General features: G+C 39.0%; 1 protein-coding gene across 6 annotated transcripts in view; it reads left to right on the forward strand.

Moving 5' to 3' along the window:
- Positions 1-1,071: 1,071 nt before the first annotated feature.
- The window catches only part of fgfr2 (fibroblast growth factor receptor 2), a 65,956-nt gene continuing 51,785 nt past the window's right edge, over positions 1,072-15,242 (forward strand). For 3 of the 6 annotated variants that reach the window (XM_051647844.1, XM_051647841.1, XM_051647843.1), the window contains exons 1-2: positions 1,073-1,513; positions 5,247-5,516. In XM_051647844.1, the coding sequence (XP_051503804.1) occupies positions 5,333-5,516 (184 nt within the window). In that variant the 5' untranslated portion in view covers positions 1,073-1,513; positions 5,247-5,332. Of the gene's footprint in view, positions 1,514-5,246; positions 5,517-15,242 lie in introns of all 6 variants that reach the window. The other 3 variants (XM_051647846.1, XM_051647847.1, XM_051647845.1) reach the window with 2 other exon arrangements.

The following is a 15,242-nucleotide window of genomic DNA, read 5'->3' on the forward strand; positions in this document are numbered from 1 at the left end:
AATTAGATTGTGACACTGGGCTGGGCTTGATGACAAAATTTGTGCACATCTCCAAAGAGGTGTAAAATGTATGCCATTATTTACGTATTCCGTTTGCTGTTATGTTTTTCCATCAAACACTAAAGGAGAACAACAGTTCAGTGTGATCATGTTCTCACTCACTGATAATATTCCCCTCCGCCAAAGCTCTAAAATCCCATTCGCACTGAAATTAAAATGGTTTAATTCCATTCATTTAATTATTACTTAATAACTTACAGTATTGTTTTATTATGTTATGATTGAGACCACATTGAAAATCCGGGGTTGAGAATCTAATTTAAACCTCAAAATGAACACGTTTCAGGAGTTTGAAAAATGTTAACAAACAAATGTTACAATGCAGAATAAATAAAACAAATATTTTTCTCCACTATTTCTTGGTCGCTAATCAAACTCCTTTGTACAAAAGGTCAGATTTCCTTGCTTCCACTGTAGCACACAAGATGCTCTTTGAAACATTCTGATAATACGGATCATCAGGTTTGCACAAACTTTTGAAGTCCATGCCTGCTCGGGTGCATGCTGTCATTAAAGCAAAAGAGGGACACAACAATATTGTTTTCAATTCAACTTTTCACTCAAATTGATATGCTGATAATATATGCAATGGGAAAATGTACTAAATAAGAAAAATGCTAAATAGAAGTATTTTCACTAGTAGTCTCAGACTTTTGGTCGCCACTGTATGTTTTTAAGCAATTTAAAGGGCCTGGGGGACCCCGACCCCCCTCAGACGGATCTGCCGCTGGGTGTCGCTGTTGCAGTGAATGAACGCACGGCGCTGACGCTGCACACCGGCTGCATTCTGCAACACTCGAGCGCTCCGGCAGCGCGTATCAGGGGAGGAGGAGGGAGACCCCCAGTTCCGGACAAAACTTTGCAGAGTGGGTTGAGTCGAAGGGTAGCTCGCGCACTGAGATCTGTGATTGGCAGAGAAACGGAGAGTCTAAAAACTATAAGCCAGGAAGCGTCTCGGGTTTCAGGGGGGAGTGACATTTCTTTAGGGGGTTGGAGAATGAGGAAAAAATCTCCGTAAACCCAACAAAGCGTCTGAGAACGGAGCCACTATCCTCAGAGACTGCGCGTCACGTCAGTGGATATGTGTTTTTTCGTGAGGATGTTTTTCACACTGCTTGATACAATATTGCATCGCGTCTCGTTTTAGAAGAAGGGTGCATTGCTATTGCGCGAGCCTTTTGGTGAAGCAATAACGCAATAACCCTACTCGGTTTCGGACGAAAAAAGTTTCTGGGACGCACTTTTTTCCCCCTTTGGAAGGATTTACACAAACACGCACGGATACTATCTAGTTGCCCGCTGTTGGCATGCGATCCTATCTTTGGTGCACTGTGATTTTGCCCTGTTGGATTTGGGAATAGTGGATTTTTGGTTGCATTCTTCACTGGATTCGGCCCATGCATGAGTCCCGTTTATATGCGGATTCTGAGCTTCACTATTCTGCTCCTCTTCTGTAAGTTTCATCTTATTTTTTCTTCTTCTTTATTTTAAGGGGAGGTACTGACTGTTTACTTTTCTTTAAGCAGTATGAAACTTTTCTGTATTACAGTACAAAATGCATTGTGACTTTATCCATTTAAACTTTTGAAATATGCTAAATAAACATTCTCTTTTTGAATATGCACATAATATTGGCATACCAGCAGTGAAATGGACTCCACAGAAAGTCTTTAATTTGTATTTTTTTATTTTATTATTATTATCAGAAAATCAGTGACTGGTAATTGTCAGACCCTTTTGTGAAAAGGTTGTTTATGTAACAAAACATGTAATAAAACACTTATTTTACCCTTTCATTAAGATAACACATCCCATATTCCCACTCATATAAGACGACCATGTAAAAGCTACCTTTATGAACCTATTATGAATCTGAGATACATTTACTGTATGAGCAAAATGGCTCTGGAAAGATGCATGCCAATGGTGATATAAAATCATAAAAATAAATGTTCACACATTCAGTTGGCTGTTGTTTTGTGAAAGTTGGTAATTTTTTTTTCAAAATTGTTAAATCCACCCAAAATCATTGTTATGGTTGAGGTATATCCCCTTAATTCTCAATAGAATGCATTATAATCATTTAAAAGCCTAATCATTTTTAATTAGAATGTGATTTTTTTTAAATTTAATTTTTATGCACTGCAGTGTATGCAAATTACATTTCTGGATTCAAATGAACAAATGCAACCAGTCAAGAATTATTGTTATTCAAGGCGTAGTCTGGCCTACCTGTTTTTCCTTTTCTTTTTTATTGTTTTTAATCTCCCATTGTTATTGCAATTAAAGGTTCATGTCTTGAAACATGTGGTTGCATTAAGAACAGTGCAATAGGCTGACTTGCATACATTAAGTTTGCTTTTTAAAGTTTACTTTGCAATGAGAAATTAGTTTTTTATTTTATTTTATTACCTACTGTTGAACCGACGGCAGGTAGAGCTATCAGTTAAACTGATGAAATGTTAATTGTATTAACGTAATACAACAAGTAATTAACTCTAATAATAATGTGCATGATCTGATGTTAAATTAAATATATATTTTTAAGTAATCAAGTTAATCTTCTTTAATAAAGTCATGATATCATTAGGAGGTGCAATTCGACAAACATTAGAATTGATAACATTACAATTAAAATGTAATCAAAGGGCACCGCACAGCTCACTCCCAGGGGAACATCAGTGTTTCTTTGCATTGGCCGTAACCCCTTTAGCGCTTTCAGTGTGAAGTCTTGTGTGAGCTGATTTGAATGTGAATGGGATGGTGATTAACGCCTTTAGATTGCATTTTTCCCTCGTTATATTCCGAAGACACTTGCGTTGAGGTCCTAAACGATGCATTTGGCAATACAAGTTCTAAAGCTGACGTCATGCATTGCATTGCATTGTGAAATATTTGTCAAAATCGTGCTCATCAGCCTCCTTGGCATATCGAACGCGAGTAAAAAATGATGCGCCTCGCAATTCGACTTCTAAGTGCATTCATATGAATCAAACCCTTAACATATAGGGCATGACGTATGATTTAAAACGGCAGGAGAGAATTGCAATGCTTTAAAACAAAACTCTCCTCCTGCAACATCCTGCATTGCTCTCGTCTCATGTTAAAAAACGAATTAACCATTCCTGTACACTGCAACAGATATTCCACCACCGCCTTTCAATCACCTTTTGATAAATGCACAAGAATGAACAGAAGCGATCAATACCGCAGCCGATCGCGCGCCAGATCTCCTGAGACTGAAGCGCGCGCATCAGCAGTGATTCTTCATGACTTAACCTAAACTAAACATCACCTCAGGAGCAATTGCATTTGGATTTGAAGTCACAGTCTTGTTTGCTGAGAAAACTGTCAGCGAAGTTGGTTCCAGTGAAATAAAAATAAAAAGCTAAATATTGTGCAATGGTGATAGATAGATAGATAGAGTAATAAAATACTTTTTAATGGTGCTGGAAAACAGTGCTTTAAATACGCAGGTTACTTAACTCTTTATAGAGCCAAACGTTGCATGTAACATTCGTGCACAGACTGATGGAGTTGTTTTGTCAGGTGTAGTGTGTAGGTGTCAGACAGTAGGTAGGACATAAACAATAAGAGCTTTGGTATGTCCGTGACAAGGCTTGTTTAACAGCATTTTAAAGCCAAGTGCACACTACACATCTTGCAGTCAGCGCCCTGCTTACTCACAGTCTTGTTTTCCATCGTGCTGGTGCACACAATACATGACTGATCGCAGACTGGGTGTATCATCTACACAACCATTCGCCCCCGACTGAGGCCTTGTGTACATCTGGTATTAAGATGCATTTTGGGTGATCCAGTCACAAGTGTACAAGTGAGACACAAAACAGTTACACCTGGTCGTCTCTTTTGAACACTTGTGTTCGGATTTTGAGGGGACAGTCTCTGATTTCATGAGGACGTGCAATAATCATAACGCCTGTATATTACTGAATAATAATAAAGTGCAAAAAAGTCGAAAAGTGCTAAAAAATGGCGCACAGTTTCTCCTAATTATACTTTCGTTTAATATAAGCGCAAACATTATGTGTAGAGCAGAATTCTCAGTTATTTAAGTGGAATATATGTACTAGCTGGGCTTTTTAATGTTTGTCCCTGCATGTTGATGTCAGATACAATGAAGAATTCTGTGAAGTTCTTCTGGATGTACATGCATTTGCTTTTTAAAACTTTCAGATCGGACGATTATTTGCCTTTAAATCCGCACGTGACCAGCAAAGTTTAAACACTTGTTTTATTAGGTGGCAATCCCTTGCTATGGCACTATGAGCCCAATGTCTAAATGTCGATAAATCTCAAAACAGTTTGGACCACGTTACAGCTGTCTTTAGCATCGTCCCGTTTCAAACAGATCACCCAAAATGCATCTTAAAATTACGATATCAAAATTCACAAACTCATGGAGTTTATACGTGATAACACGTCAACAAACATGAAAAAAATGGCTAGTGATCATTTTTGTGCTTATTTTCATGATTCAGATGGTCCATTACCACACTTTCCACAGTTTTAGCATGTTTTAGCACAGTGTGTGGACTTTTCATATGGTCCAAATCGTGGGCATCATAGGCAAAATCTATCAAAATCGTAGTTTCTATCTCTCTCTCTCTTCCATGCTCACATGTTTGTGTACCTGCATTATGTGGACTGACCATTGAATTCTCTTGTTTTTATACTGAGCTAATGGTATTTTCTATCCCCCAACCCTACAATGTTGTGAGAACATTGTTTAGTATGTTTAATAAGCATTTTGAATTACAGGGACACTTGGGATGTCCTCATAATTAAGGTGATGTCAGGTTTCCGTACGCTATGAGGGCATTTTGGTCCTCGTAATGCAGGTATACCTGCAGGAATGATCTAAAACCAACAGATCTGAATTATTCCAGCTGGATATTTACAGTTTCCATACTATGAATTGAGAGAAGTGTTGTTGATCAGTTGTTGACACTTTATCACTCTGAAATTTCTCCTTTTATTGTATACTGCATGCCGATTGTTTTTAATGTATGATTGGCACAATCTTAAGCATTTGTTTGGTTTACTTTTCTAATCGTTCCATTTTTTTTCTTCTTTCATCTTATCTTCTCCTTTTCAACTTGGGAAACCTAACCTGCCACTGTCTACAATATCCTCTACCTGTGGAATCTACGCCTGTTCGACAGCTCTCCTCAGCCCAGGTGATTGGTGGGAATTCCAGTGAGTGACAGACCGTCCAGCCTGAAGTTCATGGTTGGGTGGAACTCCTCAGATGGGATCTGTGTCCAGGGGGAGGTCGAGGAGGGAGGGATGGGGCATTACGCCTGCTGCTGATGGGATGTCTGCTCTGGGGTGGCTTCTGGGTGTGTTTCTGCTTTTGACCCTGACAGCAGTGTCTGTGGCACGGCCATCGTTAAGGATCGCTGAGGAAGTGAAGACTACATTTGAACCAGAAGGTAAGATCCTGCAAGGGATGGTAAGCCACTACACATAGAATTTTAGCATTTTTTCACCAAGTTCCGGTTAATTTCTGACCCTGCTGTAAGGAAATCTCGATGCTTCATTGTTGACAAGAAAACAGATGCGTCTTTACAGCTTAATTGCAGTAAAAACAACCCACTTCTCTTACGCAGCTGCACCTATGTGTGAAAATATGTTGTTTTTATTGGGGGAAGTCTCGGGAAAATAAGGAATTTGGGTGAAAAGACACTTTACTGAGCGGAATTTCTTGTGGTATAGGATTCTTTGTTTGCTTCATACATCATTAGTTACAGATTTATGAGATTTAACTTTTCGTAAATGGTTCTGTTCAGCCAATTTAAGACTGCCAAAAAGTTCTAAGGGGTGCGTTTGGTGTTTTAAGAGCTCTCGTGCTATGTTGCTGTAGTATGCAAAACCTAGGAACCACTTCTTTTGCATGAAGCATGTCTTTGAAAAGACGATAATTATATAGAGAAAGTGGTTTGAGCATATACCGTATTTTTGAGGTTTTATAATGTATGGAATTATTTTTAGTATGGTACGTTCTTTTCAAAGGAGTCGCTTTTGTGGTTCCACCCGTGACATCTCTTTTCCTTTTCTCCCCCCAAATTTTCTCTCTCTCCATCTGAGTTTAATGTTGTTTTGAGCTGTGGACCACACACATACCTGCTAGCTTGGCACGTAGATGCAAACCAACCAGTATTAGTTTGTTTGGGAAGAAAAAACCCCACTTGCTTTCAAATTTTTGTTAAAATGAAATGAGAGATTTGTTCCCCTTTTTTGTAGGTTTCCTGACTTCCTTTAAACGGGATGTGGGTTGTCTTCGTCTTCATTACCAACCCATTTTAAAAATGCTTGTTTTTCTTAGGTTCTTTGCTTTTTTACTAGTTGAGGAGTGGCAAAATTCCCTGTGGCGTGTCTTGGCAATGGTTTTGCCACAGTGTACCATAAGTAGCTGCGATTGTTGATGCCATTTTTTCCATTTCGCTGTTTCAGCCCACATGGTTAATTATGTTTAGGCTAGCAGGTAATTAGAACTTTAGAGTTGGATAAGACTCTTTTGTTATTTGTGCTTTAATCACACAATGTCAATGAAAGGTTTGTCAAACACAATCACTTTAAGAGGCAACCCCACCCCCAGCCAACACTGTCCAGGTACCCTTTGACCTCAGGGTCAGAAGAGGTCCATACATGCCTACTGATGTTTAAAGAAATAGTTCACCCAAAAATGAAAGTTCTGTTATAATTTACTCACCCGTATGTTGTCCATGATTATAATGTGGAACAAAAAATAAGATTTTTTGAAGAATCTCCAAGCATCTTTTTTCGCAAACAATAAAAGCATATTGTGACCAGGGTTGTCAAGCTCAAAAAGGACAAAAAAGTTACCATAAAAGTATGATAAAGGTAGTCCATATGATGTCTAAGTCTTCTAAAGCCATACAATAGTTTTGTGTGAGGAACAGACTTAAATTGTTAAGTTATTGTTCGCTGAAAATCTCGAGCATCTCAAGATGTGTCAGGGTTGACGCCAAATGAAACAAAACAGTATTGGTTCACATATCGAACACAATACCAAGTTTGAATATGTGCATACACAATTGGGATCCAATGTATCACTTTTTCTATTTTTTTCCCCGCCTTTTTGGAGCTTGACAGCCCCTGGTCACATTAAGCTTTCATTGCATTGAAAAGAGCAGCACTGAGATTCTTCATCTAATTTTGTGTTCCATGGAAAAATAAATGTGGTTGAGTAAATGTATAACGCCTCATGTAGCATCTTATAAATACAAAAGACATTCTTTTACACAATATTAGCTACATTTTCCAACCACTTATCTTTTGTCAAAATTCAGATGATTAACTTTTCATCTCCTAACACTAAGTGGTCTATGTTGTGGAACTTTGTAAAAGGATTTGTACTTTTCTCTCCTATCATATGATGGAAGATTACGGGGTGGTCATGTGACAGAGGATTAAATGGCTGAAGTGGTGTCATGTGATGCGTACAGGCTTGGAGGTTTTGGTGAAAGGTGTAGAGTGCTAACCGCACCACCCACTGTCTTGTTTTACAGACAAGGGTGTGCTAAACATGTTTACCTATACTTTCAGTATGAATGAACAAAATATGTATCATTTAGACAAAAAGCCTGCCATTAAACGCCTACCCCTGGAGGGAAACTACAATAGCCCTCACCTGATGGGTGGGTTGTAATCCCTTTCTAGGAGGGATTTTGTTTAGGATAGCATATCAGTTGAGTATTCTTGGAGCAGTCCAGAATTCCTACAGTTTCATGTAAGCTAGTCTTTTTGTTTACTGGTTTTAAAGCTGAAGTGTGTAATTTTTTTTAGATTTTCGATGTTAAAATACCATCCCACTTTTTCCCATCCCACCTTAATATGCAGAAACAACTACAAGTAAGCCGTTTGTACATTAATTACCGTAAAAAATGATCAAAACATGATTTGGTTCGTTTGAGAAGACTAATACAACAATATTGATTTGGCCAATGGTGTGAGGTTGGGGTGGGGCTATCTGCTTCGACAGCCAATGGCAGATGGAGGAGTGTTTGGGAAACCAGTTTAGATTTCTGCAAATCTGTTCGGTGACCCTAGTGGCGCAATAATTACACACTTCATCTTTAATGTCCAATATGTTTTTTAAATGAGGGTGGCAAAATATTCCAATACTAACGGTTTTGCTTGCTTAAAATTAGTTCTTTTTATTTGGAACAGTCGTTGTTTCTTTTAAGATGTGATAAAAAATCTTCCGGGAAGCTGGAAAACAACACGATGTGAAAGTTTGGTAACGCAAACTTGGATCAAATGTAATCTGACAGGGTTTAGAGCACAATAGTGTTTAAGCTCTTCAACTTCATTCCCTCATTCTTTGCTGCCCCATAAGGTTTGTGGTTAGAACCAGAGGTAAGGCCACGCTGACCCAGTGGTGGAAATGTGGGATCACACACATGCTTGGTTGGGATCATTGTTATTTGGATTGCGTAATATATTTATTGTCATTGGAGTGGTTCTGCTAGTGTTTTAGTGTGTGTGTGTCCCGCTGGCTTGGACAGAATTAGACACAGTCAAACTGGGCTTTGATGATGTTTAAAACATTGGCTGAAGATCCAAGTGAAAATCTCGTTTTCTTTCCTGCCATCACTCTTTCTCCGGAATCGTGCTGATTCCACTCTCTTGCGCTCTTTACCCCAAAAGCTTTTCTGTGCAACCCAGACGTTCTTGTTCACGTTGAGAATGGCCAAACCTGTAACACCAGTACTGTGGGGTGGAATGCACAGGACAAGACTCAACACTCTTCTAATGATGTGCAAAACTGAATATTATCAAAATCGACTAGTTGACAGGTTGCCTAAATGGCAAAAAGGAAAGACCTCTGCTCGTTTGGAAAGAAGGAAGCGGGAGTAGGTTGCACATCCAAACGTACGACATTTATTTTCACACTTTTCAGTGTCTTCCCATTCACACATTGCTTTTCAGCACCACACATCCTAGTGGCTTTTCAGCTCACTGACCACACAGTCGCTCTGCTTTTCAGCAGCAGCTCTCAACCACACACACACAGCTTCGTTGCATCTCTCTCTCTGTGTCTCTCCCAACGGCAGCTCTAGTTGCGGCTTTATCCCTCGCCCGCCAACACCGCAATCACCAACAGCTGGGCGAGATAATTCTCCCCAGGTGTCCACCCCGGTCTCGCTCTGCACCATCGTCGCTCGGCCCCGCCCCGCTCACCACAGTTTAGTCGAAGAAGCTCCGGCTGAGTTCGGAATGGCATACTACCATACTACTCTTACTATTTTTGCCATAGACAGACATGGAAGAAGTAGCAAGATTAGTATGGCTAGTATCCATTTTTGAACTCAGCCTGCTAGCGTATACTATACAATGTGCACGAGACATAGTGGCATGCAGAAAACTGAAGCATATTTTGGCCTTTAGGCTGGTTAGGAGGTGCCAGCTTTATTTTATGGGGCATTTACATAATTTGCGTTCTTACGTTCAAAAGCAACTTGAGGGAGTGCAATGGAATGGAACACAATGCAGGCATCTTGAGACGTGTTTTTAATATTTGGACTATTTTTGACTTGACATATTGTCTTAAAACACAGCATTCATGGCAGGATGCTCAATAAACAATGTGCAACGACCAATAATGTCCATCTATATTTGTATGGCTGTAGCTTTAAAGGGGATAAATTTAAAGACGCAGCTATTCCAAAAGGGTTTTAACCTACAAAAGCATGCTAAATTTAACACCACCGCTAAAAATATAAAAACTAATAAATTAGAAAATTAAAATATGTTGATAAACTAGTTGACCTTACTTTTTGACTTGTTGGCTGTTGGAAGACCTTTTTGACTAGTCTGTCATCATGATCTATCCCTAGACCCTACAAAGAAGCTTGGCCTCTTGCTTTTTCTAAATAAGCATGTATAAAGTGACCACCTGCATACATTAGGGGGTTTCCTGGGCGAATGGCGCTCTGTTTAAACCAAACGGTCCTAAATCTTGATAGCAAGTCCCTGTAATAAAAGTGTAAACTCACACCCTTTGTTTATTGTGTTTTCCCTGGCGAATGAAGCCACACTAAACAAACTAAAAGCTGTTGGAAAGTTCATGTTCCAGGTATTTTCTGTAGCAATTGGCTGTTGTCGACCCTCTTCATTGACGTCTGTTTAAATTTATGTACTCTATTGAGAAGCTTAAAGGGATTTGCTTCTTAACGATTTAATAATTGAAATAAGGACCTTTAATGACACACAAGTTGGGTTGTGATCAATCGGGAGGCATAAATGAAAATGTGAGAAACTATTTAGGTAAAAATAATAACTAAATTAGATTTTTACATTTCTTGTGTGTAGTTTCTAGGATGTTGCTATCTAGTTGCTAAGGTGTTTTGAGTGAGTTTTTGCTTGTTGCTGTGTGGTTGTTTGGGTGTTTAGGGTAGTTGCTTACTGGCCAACATCTAAAGAGCCCACCCACATGTCTCTATGTGATATTCTGGTCTCTAGATATGGCAGTGGGCTAAATATGTGGGATTTTTTTGACCGTTTTAATGTCTGCCAGGAAAAAAATCTTAAGTCTGATCGCTTAGAAAAGAAACTGCACACCTCTCCTCAACAAACCGCATTATTTGAGGTATCATTCATGTCTGTTGCACAAACAGCACAGAATGAGTCATGCACCAAATTTTAACACTTATGGTTAAGGTTTTTGTTCAAATGCACCACCAAATTCCAGCATTTATATGTGACATTGGTGGTTTTTGGAGGAAAATCTGGCCAATCAAATGTACCCTTTGGGGGCCCGGATGTATGTGTCAGTTGGTTGTCGTGGGTGCCCCTAAGCAGCCTATGCCATTGGCTGGCCATGCCATTGTCATGACAATAAAGCTTGCAGAAATTACAATTTGAAAGGTGATTGTGATTAGGGAAGGAACAGGAGCGACTACGGAAGAGTGTTGGGATTGAACTGCAATAGAGAAAGAAAAGGGGTGAGAAAACGCAGCAGGAAAAGATGAGAAAGAAGAATAAGAGGATTGCACAGTTTGTGTAGAGGGTGTGTGGGGTAGAGATATTTGCTTGTGGAGTTGGGGTGGTTGGGCGTACAACAAGGGTCCCCAAACTTTCTTCTCTGCTGAAGCCCTGTTATTTAATTAGTGGTGTTTGCTAAGGCAAGCATCACTTAAGTTTGCTTATACTTAGGGCCCGGGAGTTTACTTAGAAACTGGGCCAAAAGTTGTTGAGCGTGGGGGTGGGGTGGGGAGGGGGGGGGGGTGTCGCTGTCTGCAAAACGCGGCACATTTCAGCTTATCGTGGCCCATTCGGCCCCGTTTCACGGCCGGCCCTTCGGAAAAAGTCCCGGTTCTCCCGATGGCCAGTCCGCCCCTGCTTAGGGTTATATATTTTAACTAGCCCCTAATCATAAGTATTAAACTTGTTCCCTCACCATTTGTTCTACAGACATGAATCGTGTGACTTGTTGACGAGATGTGCTTTTACTTTCTGTAGTGATTAGATGGACAATTTTCGCAGGTGGACATTAAAATGGAGATAAATCCCATTGACTTACATTGAAAGAGGGACCCGTGCTGTATCTAGAGACCAGAATATCATAAAGACTTGGGGGTGGGCTCTTTTGACTTGAGCCAGTTAATAACCACTTTACAACACCTTAACAACCACATAACGATGCTAATGACTTAAATGTTATATCATAATATTAATAATTTTATGTTACGATAAGAAAATACTGTATATCACAGTATAGTATTTTTTTTCTGGAAAATCAATAAAAATTGGTTTATATATTAAATAACCATATTGTAATGTTGATTTCTGGACAATCCAGTCAATTATTTAAATGCTTTATAAATGAAAACTACTTCCTCTTTTATATCCTTTCCTCTTTCCTTAAGAAACTCAACTCAAAGCAAAAAATCCTACAAAAATAAACACTTATAGGCTCTTAATTATTTAAGTCATCTCTATAAAGAAAATATAAATATCTGAAGGAAAACAGGGCCAGTTTCTTTCCTAATGTCATACATCATTAAACAGAATTTTAGTAAGGGGTGTAGTTTAAAATACCTTTATTTTGGTGCATAACTGTTTTGTAGCTGTTAGAATGTTGGGCTGTCTAGCAGTTTGAGATGTTTGACTTCCTCCATTGTGCTTTAAGGTAAAAACATAAACTCAGTAGAATTCAAAGAGGTCACATAAGTTTTGTGGTCTGTGGCACGATTTTGAGTATAGCGAGTGAAGCATTTTTATAACACTCGCCACCTGCGCCCGGTCAGCCGGGTTGCCTTTGAAAGTGTACTCTTTTGACCTCGAGTGAATATGAATGCATTTGACACATGCACACTACAACACAAACACCTAACAGCTCCATTATGAACCACTAGGAGTTTGCAAACATTGGAAAATCCCTCATTTAGAGGGAAAGCTAGGCTCTATATTTATGTTACCAGAGATATATTTAATGCACCTCATCCAGCTGATGCCGAGCACTCAGCGACGCACACGGAAGTCTCAAGTCCATGTCGTGAACAGGCGTAGATAGACAGATGATAGTGTGAGAATTGGACAGTCTGGATCCTGTCACAGTTTGGCAGAGAGTCTAATTATCTGCTGCAGCGATGGTGCAAATGAGATGTGGTGCAGCGGGCGGGAAGTGCGAGACAGTCTGTATCTGTCACTTCTGACGGGATATTTGATAATAACTGCCACTCAAAGGGGATGGCACTCTCTTCAAAAGTGTTCCCAGGAAAATACAAGAAAACGGATTCAGTCACATTTTGAGAAATTTTGCACGCTTGCTTGAATGTGTTTTTACCTCAGTACAGACACCAAGCATATTTTTAAAGGGATAGTTTACCCAAAAATGAAAATTCTGTCATTATTTACTCATCCGTATGATGCTATTTTTTTATATGGAGCATAAATAATGACAGAATTTTCATTTTTTTGGGAACAATTCTTTTGAAGTCATGTAATTTTCCTATATAAGAACCTGAGGAAAAATATATGTTAATTGGAGTAGAATAGGATGTTCCTGTGACCTTCTCCCTTTCCCAAGAAAAATCTGTAATTTGCTGGATGTCAACAGGTTGTGGATTTGTGGAGGGTTGGTGTCTCAGAGACAGCAGGGTTGCAGGGTGAGGGGTGAAAGGTGAAAGAGCAAGTCAGAGGAGCAGGAGCTGGTGTTGATGGCAAAGAACAGATGTATTAGATTCACACAATAAAGACAGAGAGTGTGGCGAATGTTTAAAGGTTGAGTTTACTAAGATCTTGGCTTTTTTAGTGGCAGAATGGACTTCAGTTGTGTGTAGGGCTGGGTGATATTGCTAAATAAAGTATATCTTAATACTTTTCACCTTTTCGACAATATTAGTATCTTAGTATTTATGTATTTGCTCTGAAATGTTGTAAAAGGGTGATTTTGAAAAGAGTGACTGAAACCATTTTTTCAATCAAAGAGCCTTTGTTGCCGTAGATTCAAAATATTTAAATGTAAGATCTACTGCTGAGAAAAAAATCTACTTTTACTCTAACATTGATCATTTTTTAAGCGGTGACGCAGATAAATATTTGAATCAGTTTTAAATCGATTTATTGAAACTGACTGTAAACTTGACTGTAAACTGTAAACTGAGTGGAAATTAATTAGATTTACCAACTCTAACAAATTTTATGCTTCTGAAGTTTAAATCAGTGACACTATTAAAAGTCTTAATGCTCACAATAGCGAGACAAGATCGTAAAACTGATCTAAAGAAAAGGAGTCTTTTGGAAACTTAATGGAAAAGGCACATTAAAATTGGCGCGATATCCACAGTATTAATTCATTTTCTTTCACTAGCAAAATCATTGTTATTGTTGTTTTCTTAAGCATCAACAAAGTTGATTTTTAGTAAAACTAAAAGTGGTTGAAATAATGAAAAAAAAAAAAGCAACAACACAATGAATAATTTGGACACACTGGAGAGCTGCAGATACTACTGTTTTTTTGCTAGCATTTCTGCTTATTTCTGCATGTTTTTGCGTGACTCTTTTTACTGCATGCACCACTTAATCTTTTGCACCGCTTAAGTCTATTGCGGCTGTTCACTACTTATTAGCATCTCATCTACTTTTCCATTATAGTGAGACAATGATGTCCACTGGTCATACTACAGATTTTCCTGAAGTCTATTAGGAAGTTTGTAAAAACGGAGCCACATGTGTTGACTTTCTATTGGGGCTTGAGTGGGAGCAGGCCTCGTACATTTGTTTTTTCACATTTGCCTTTAATCGTACAATAGAGGGAAACATGCAGCCAATAACAGTTAAATAACAGTTGGACAAACAGAGGCCTTCCGGAAAAAGCACAGCAATGAATACTGGTCCAATCAATCAACAACAAAGTTCATTGTAAGGCCGCACAGTCGCAAAAGGCATAAAGGAAAAGGTAATTGTTTCCGGAGTAGCGGTAAAAAGGAACAATACAGGAACTCGACTTGTGTAGGGCAACGTGCCTGGGAAGAGTGTGTAGACCTTAAAGCACACTCCAAAGCCCTTGAGGACTGAGCGCAAGTCATATGACTTTCCCTTCCGCTGTGTGTAGTTGAATCTGCAGTATACACATGCACAATAGGGCAAGAACGTGCAGGAAGAAAGGTGTGTTAGTATGGGAAGGGTTGGGAGTTTCTCTACACCACTAATTATATAAAGTCTCTTGACAAGTCTAACCATGTCTATCCATACATCTTGCTTTCAATGTTTATGTCTTTTTGGACTCTGGAAAGCCGCGTAGTCTTTTTCAGTTCATATAAACCATAGTTTCCACCAAAATACTATAGTTACTACAGTTATTGTTTCTAATGTAAAATTATAATACATTTATATGGGGTCCCCTTCAAACAGACTTAGATGGTTTCAGAAGCTTTTAAATTGGTGGTCTTTCAAACTCCCTAACCCAAAGTATTAAACTTTGGGTGCTTTGAGGCAGAATGACACATCAAATCATAAGGCTTGTCGGGGAGACGTGTGGTATTACTTTTCTAAACAATCAGATGTATGATTTTTTAACGTATGGACGAAAAATCCCATAGACTTGCACTGCAGGAGGGACCCACCCCATATTTAGGGACCAGAATATCAGAAACTTCGGTTTTGGCTCTTTTGACTTAGGCAGAGGT

Source organism: Myxocyprinus asiaticus, chromosome 21 (genome assembly GCF_019703515.2).
Source record: "Myxocyprinus asiaticus isolate MX2 ecotype Aquarium Trade chromosome 21, UBuf_Myxa_2, whole genome shotgun sequence".
NCBI lineage: Eukaryota > Metazoa > Chordata > Actinopteri > Cypriniformes > Catostomidae > Myxocyprinus > Myxocyprinus asiaticus.